The sequence below is a fragment of the Nansenia antarctica genome (assembly GCF_963989245.1).
Source record: "Nansenia antarctica genome assembly, chromosome: 1".
Classification (NCBI taxonomy): domain Eukaryota; kingdom Metazoa; phylum Chordata; class Actinopteri; order Argentiniformes; family Microstomatidae; genus Nansenia; species Nansenia antarctica.
In genome coordinates this window covers 105,144,489-105,151,988 of record NC_137674.1, presented here as the reverse complement: position 1 = coordinate 105,151,988, position 7,500 = coordinate 105,144,489, and the positions used below count along the sequence as shown (strand labels likewise).

Genomic DNA, 7,500 nt, shown 5'->3' with positions numbered 1-7,500 from the left:
TTCTCAAGCAGCCAATAGTTGATTTAATTAGGGATACTGTAACTTTAAAGCTGCCCTTCTTCTCCAGTTGGAATTGGCTGGCCCGACCATTCCGGGTAAACAATGAGGAGAAAATGGCTTCGCGCACTTCAAAAGTAATCAGCGAGACAGTTTTATCAACACGACGACCCTGAAAAATATAGGTTTACAGTTAGGAGAACGGTTAAGGGAGAAAGTGTGTAAACAGCAACTGCCACAGCCTGAGAGGAGAGTTGTACACAAGTCAGGCGCTGCTGCACACAGGCCCCGTGCGGCTGTAACCGCAAACCTGGTCCACGGTCAACACCTCAGCCCGTTCTGCGGAAGGACAAACTTAAGAACATTCATAGACACCCATTACAAACATAGTATGGAATTTGTTTGACCTTTATTAATGTTGGACTAAAAAGCAGGAAATCATATCAAGCTTTGAGAACATTCTGTACCAAATCCAAGGACTAAGAAAACCCACACAGGCCCCAGCCACTGCTTATAATTGTTCCCCTGTCAATCAAAGATATTCATAAATAAACCTTGGTACAGGCAAGAACCTGTCAATCAACACTATCCCAAATAAACCTCTGGTACATTCCGGAGCTGCGAGCCAACAATGAGTCCTGACGACTTCATTTAATCTTGATCATTCCTCCCTCCCACCCCCTCCCTGACCCCCGTAGCACTAACTCACAACACTGATGATGGCGCTATTTCAGTTCTTTTCGCCGTTCCTCTTGAAGTCTGTTATTTATTTGTACTTGTTCCCTTCCCCTTCTTTGTGTCCAGATGTAAATGGTAAGGAGATAATTGGCTGGCGGATTGTTGTGAAAGCACACACACATAGAAGGGGGGGGGCCTTAGAGCCCCCGTGGAGCCCCTGAGAGAAGCCTTACCTTCCCTCCCCCTCCTTCTTCGTTATTGCCATCTAATTGGTGTTTAGAGTGCATGCTAACAGCCCGTTGCCCCCCCCCCTCCCTCCTGCCTCCTAGGACACATCTATGCTCTCCTGTCCCACAGGGCATGGTTGTATTGTCAGTGGTAGTGCTGCTGGGGGTGAATAGAGATGCGAGATCTCTTTCTTGAACTGTTGGTCTTCAAAGTGGGACCAAAGGAAGATGCTATCTCTCTGCCTCCTCAGACAGACAGACAGTAGCTTTCTAATTCACTCTTGTTGGCCCCCGCCTCTCCATCACTCTCTCTCCCCTGTAGACTCCTCTGACTGTTCTTCTCATGGTAATCTTAATAAGTGCCTTGTGATCTTGCAGTACAATTTACATTTTCTGATTAAAGTCTGACAGGCAAGAGTCACTCAGTATCAGTAAATATCTATCTAATGCTGCCCCCTTATTGATGTCAGTCGTTGATATTTACTGTATGCTGTGAGGATTTGTTAAGTAAATAGATAAATAAATAAGAAAATCATTGTAATTTGAATACACAAAAATACTTGTGCTCTCTACCCTGTAGTTGCTGCCACAGCTCAATGAAGGTGTTGGTACTGTTGAGAAATGACATCATGGGAGATGAACTCATGGGAGCTGGGACTGCAACACATGTCTCAATGGAGCCCAGATAAGGGGAGGATGTCTATGAGTCTAGTATCAGGTGAGTAGGAGTGGGCTGTTGAAGCCTCAAGCCGTGTGGTTGTAATGCACCCGAAGTAAGCAGTGATGTCACTCTACAGCTATTTCAAGGGTACTTGGGCATGTCCATTGAAGCCAGCGATAGTTTCAGGATGTGTCCAGCGACATTGTCCAATGGAATGCCTTGTTGCCAGTCCTAGTCCATTCATAGCCTATAGGACAGCTTTAGTGGCATGTTCATCAGGAAGCCAGAGCAGAACATGTGATAGCCTTCTGTTGTGGGGTGAAAAGAGACTAACCCTAACACTAACCCAAACCACAGCATCCCATTGACAGTCTAAACCTAAAACTGACCTTAACCTAAGCCTGAACCTTAACCCAACCCTAACTTTAAGCCTAACCATGAACCTTTACCAAACACCGACTTAATCCTAACCAAACCCTTAACCCTAACCTTAAACTTAACCCTAAACAAATGTTCACCAATTCGGGAGAATTCAACATAATTTTAATTATAATTTATAATAATTTTGCCATTTAGCAGACGCTTTTATCCAAAGCGACTTACAATTACGAATTACAGGGACATTCCCCCTGGAGTAACTGAGGGCTAAGTGCCTTACCCAAGGGCACACTAGTAGTGGTGTGGCTTCAGGCGGGATTTGAACTCACAACCTTCCGATCACAAGTCCAACTCACTATCCACTAGACCACCACTACCCCCATAGGACAGAGGCAGTGACAGAAGCAAAGGCAGAGGCAGAGAGGCAGAGAGGCAGAGAGGCAGAGGCAGAGAGGCAGAGAGGCAGAGAGGCAGAGGCAGAGGCAGAGACAGAGACAGAGACAGAGGCAGAGAGGCAGAGAGGCAGAGGCAGAGAGGCAGAGGCAGAGACAGAGAGGCAGAGAGGCAGAGGCAGAGAGGCAGAGAGGCAGAGGCAGAGTCAGAGTCAGAGTCAGAGAGGCAGAGGCAGAGGCAGAGAGGCAGAGAGGCAGAGAGGCAGAGTCAGAGTCAGAGAGTCAGAGAGGCAGAGAGGCAGAGAGGCAGAGAGGCAGAGAGGCAGAGACAGAAGCAGAGGCAGAGAGGCAGAGAGGCAGAGGCAGAGGCAGAAGCAGTGAAGGTTATTTCTGTTGTTGACCATAAACAGAGCAGGACTGAGGAGTGTCTGTCTTTGAGGAGTGATTGTTGTATCCACATGACTACCCTGTTTGAAGATTAGCAGGGGCAATGTCTCTAAAACTTTTTTTGTTATTGGTCCAACCTTGTCAAATGGGTGCTTACATAAGGGAAGGAAAGATTATGGTTGTCTTTTTGCTTTGAGCAACCAGCACCACACTAGGTTTGAGGTGTATCCATGCATGCCCATGTCGTAGCATATTCAAAATGATACGTAGCAACCATCTCTAATAATATTAATCATAATATACTGGATTTTTCTGTCTGTCAGTGTCCCCCAGGTATGAGTTAGTTTACCCCCAAAAAACATTCCATTCCAAAGGATTTCCTTTTAAAACATGCATTTAAAATAAACTCAGGTTTCTCTATATTTTAGCTTCACCTTTCACAACACTTGGAAAGGAAATCAATTCACTTGACTGGGAGCCAGGCACCTTGTGGTTGGGATCCAGGTTCCGTGTGATGATGGGATCCAGGCACACTAGGACTGCAGTGTTGTTCTGTAAAGGCCAGGAACAGACGGGCCCAGGGACAGACAGACCAGGGACAGACAGACCAGGGACAGTCTGGGTCATGATAGCCTAGTGGATAATGAGTTGGACTGGTGCCCTCCTGCTTCAAGACTGGTGCCCTCCTGCTTCAAGTCATCCGTCATCATCATCCCAGTACCGAAAAAGGGCACAGTAACATGCCTAAACGACTGGCGCCCTGTTGCTCTCACCCCTATAGTGAGCAAATGCGTTGAGAAGCTCATTAATTTCCTGATCTGCAGAATGCTGCCACCCACCCTGGACCCTCACCAATTTGCCTACCGGAATAACAGATCGACAGACGACGCCATTGCCACAGCACTCCACTCAGCCCGTACCCACCTTGACAAGAGACACTCCTACTGTATGTGAGGATGCTGATCGTAGCATTCAGCATTCAACACCATTCAGCATTCAACACCATAGTCCCCTCCAGACTGGACAGCAAGCTCAGAGACATAGGCATCAACCCCAGCCTATGCAACTGGATCCGGTCCTTGCATCCATAGTTATGTCCATAATTTTGAGAATGGTTTAATTTCTCCAGCCCCATTCCTCAACTGTTTACACAAAAAAAGGGGGGGAGTGACCATTATGTTTCCATGGTAACAGAGACAGTGTGCAAGAGCCTGTGTTTTCCAATCCTACTCTGTTTTTAACCTGCTCACCTGTAGAACAGGGAATACAGATGTGTCCATGCTAACAATACAAGCTTTGTATGATTGTATGATGACTGTATTATGGGATATATATGTGACATGTTTTTGTTTGTAGAACTCCATGGTTGGTCTCCAACATTGTAGATAGAAGTGGTCACAGTTAGTGTTAGTGGTGTTAGTGGTGAAACACATAAAACAGATTTTAGAATGTATGATTAGCATTGATGCCTTCATTAACTAGAGTCAAATATAGTTTGCAATACAACTGGGCCTTTTAGTGAATAACAAAGATGAAAGGTAAAATTACACTTTACTGATAGAAAGGTCATAGATCACAGGTTACTAGCATCTCAGAAATGTATCTGGTAGATTTTTCTAAGCTTTCCAATATGCTTTGATGTTATTTGATGTATGTTTAGATTCTGTGACAGAGGTGGGAATCAATGATGTGATGGAGGGATGATAGAAAGAGTGATTACACTGAGAAAGCTATGAGTGCTGCAACACTATCACATATTTTCTAAATCAAGGGGCATAGACCTTTAAAAATATCACTATGATGTGTACCTCCAAATGGTAGCCACCGACTATGGGCAGGGATCTGTGCCACTAGAAACTGAATTTATACAAATTCAAATGATGTGATTCAAATTATTTTTTTTAATTAAAGTATTCAAAATTAGCAATTCAAATTCAAATGTCAGTAATTCAAATTCAGTTTCTAGTGGCACAGATCTCTGCCCATAGATGTTTCTCCCGGGAGAAGGACAGAGAGGATTCTGCCCCATCAGGTTCATGATTGATACAGTCCTAGCCTAGGATGAGAAATAGATGGCTCAAAGTTTGTCTTCCTGAAATTCACTTCAACTCCCGAAAAGCATTGCTCCGGTCAAAATATTTAATGATTGGTCACTGTTCTGGTTAAGCAACCATCATCCGATCATCTGATTAGTCTGCCTGTTCTGTCCGTCAAACAAGCGGCGCTCTCAGCCAATCAGCTCTGGTCCTTTTTCCACAAATGGGCGGGGTATACAAGGTCCTGACGTAGCTTGTAGCTTGTGATTGTAATCCGTGGCTACCAACCTGCCGCAACTCGAGCGTGTTTACTATTATTCACCCTCATTCTCTGTCAGTCTGAACCAGAGGTGACGGTAGTAGAAGTCCGAGACAATGAAGTCACCCCGTCGTTAAATGTCGCTCTGTTTTTCATTTTGGCACAACCGCATGCTTGCTGGTCTCTAGCGGGAGACATTGGCTGGTTTTTTTCCGCTTGAGGTTGCAAGTCTCTGGCCTCTCTCTCTCTGCGAATTAGCTTGATTCGTTTTTATTTTTTATTTTTTATTTTTGTGCAACTGCAACCATGTTTATTATTTTATAAAGATGACGGTGAGGGTGGACCCTGTAAACTAAATGACTGTCAGAAATATCGCCTCCATTTGTAATATGGTAAGTACCCCAGATAGTATAGTCACTGTGACTGTGTGCTATGCGATTCCCTGCAGTCACTGTCACACACTGCACCTTGTGTAATGATGATGATGATGAGGATGATGATGATGAGGATGGTGATGATGGTGATGATGATGATGATGAGGATGATGAGGAGGAGGATGATGATGATGAGGACGAGGAGGAGGATGGTGATGATGATGAGGAGGAGGAGGATGATGATGATGATGATGATGAGGAGGAGGAGGATGAGGATGATGATGAGGAGGATGGTGATGATGATGATGATGAGGATGATGATGAGGAGGAGGATGGTGGTGGTGATGATGATGAGGAGGAGGATGATGGTGAGGAGGAGGAGGAGGAGGAGGATGATGATGGTGATGGTGAGGAGGAGGAGGATGATGATGGTGAGGAGGAGGATGATGATGATGATGGTGATGGTGGTGGTGGTGATGGTGAGGAGGAGGAGAGAGGTTCGAGGTGGTACTCTGCCTAGCTCAGGCTGGTTTGTGGAAGCAAGCCACCGTCCTTGCTTTGACCAGGAGGGATGCGATAAAGGAGGAGTGGTGGTGGGGGTAGGTAGGGAGGGGGGGAGGGGGGGTCATCGTTTTGGGGAGGTAGCTTGGTGGTCATCCCAGCTGATGTGTATGGGGCCTGCCCTGCATTTAGAAACAGATACTACTGCCCTCTACTCGGGCAACGTCAGCCAAGTTGACAGCAGCAACATACATTGTCACTCTGACAAGTAGATTTAAAACCCTTTGCCTGGGGGTTAGTTTAGTCTGGTCCTATATGTTGAAACCCCCAAACTAGTGAAACACCAAAAAAACAACAAAGGGAATGGCAGATCTGTCATGTGCTGGCCACAGAACTAGGCTAATCTGTATTTAAAGGTTCTCAGTGTGAAATAGTGGTTAATGACACGCAGCTGTTGGTGAATAGGATCACCCTACAGTTGTGTCTATCTCCCTACACTGTGACGCATGACAGGAATTAAATCTCTCAGTTCATGGCCATGTTTTGGGCCAGTCCACTGAAACTGTTCTTTTCTTCTAGAATAAAAATGTGCTCCGAATATGACTGATTGATGTTGATATATACTGTATGACACATTGCGTTTATGATATTGAAATGGACGGTATTGTATTGACTGGGGTCTGCCTCCTTTGTGCCAACATTGTTCCTGACTCAGTGTTGGTGGTTGACACAGCATTATTTAGATGAGCTACAAACAAGTCAGAACTCAGAAGGCGTGTATGTTGTCAGGTCAGATAAATCCTTGCATGAATCTGTGGGAACAGGAAAGCAGGCTCAGCTGTGTGTGTGTGTGTGTGTGTGTGTGTGTGTGTGTGTCTCTGCGTGTGTGTGTGTGTGTGCGTGTGTGCATAGATGCGTGCGCGGCTGATGAAATTGAAACGGAAGCCAGAGAAACAAAGGGAGGTATTCTGCCTGCTGTGACTGAAAGAAAAACGACAGACATTTAAAGTCAAAACTAATGCTGCTGCTCGCAAAAAGTCCCTGTCTCGTGTTCTCTCTCCACAAAGCCCAGGCCTTCATCTGAAGAAGCTTTGAGCTTCTGACTGTCACAGTCAATGGGGGCTCTCTCTGGAGAGATAAGTGGCCTGTCACTACAGTCACACAATGTTAAATGCTCTTGAATCTTTACAGTGCAACACTTATCCCTCCGGAGTTAAGAGGTTGATAGTGATTTGGGTTGGGATGATGAAACCAAAGGATTCATTCATTCTTCTTCTGTAAAGGAAGGATTTAAGCAGGGCTTGCTGATGGGATGATGAGATCTGGGGTTGCTCATGAAACCCCATAATAGGCAGGAATGCGCTGTTTGGCCGAAATGACTCCAGACAATTATCTCAAGCAAAATGTTGGCGATTATGTGAAAACGGTGCTAGGCTCGGTTCTGAGACAGACGGACAACTGGGAACCCTGCAGGCCAGATGTATTCAAGCCTTGCCACCGGTGAAGTGTGTGTGTGTGTGTGTGTGTGTGTGTGTGTGTGTGTGTGTGTGTGTAAGCACGCAGTGAAAAGTCACAGTTAGGCCACACCCGTTATTATCTAAGGCAGGGGT

At 45.6% G+C, this 7,500-nt stretch overlaps 1 protein-coding gene across 2 annotated transcripts in view; it reads left to right on the top strand.

The window, feature by feature from the left end:
* Nucleotides 1–5,371: 5,371 nt before the first annotated feature.
* The window catches only part of usp46 (ubiquitin specific peptidase 46), a gene marked incomplete at both ends in the record, with an annotated part of 9,720 nt that continues 7,591 nt past the window's right edge, over nucleotides 5,372–7,500 (top strand). For both annotated transcript variants that reach the window (XM_080541529.1, XM_080541528.1), the window contains one exon: nucleotides 5,372–5,407. In XM_080541529.1, coding sequence (XP_080397655.1) covers nucleotides 5,372–5,407 — 36 coding nt within the window. The remainder of the gene's footprint in view (nucleotides 5,408–7,500) is intronic.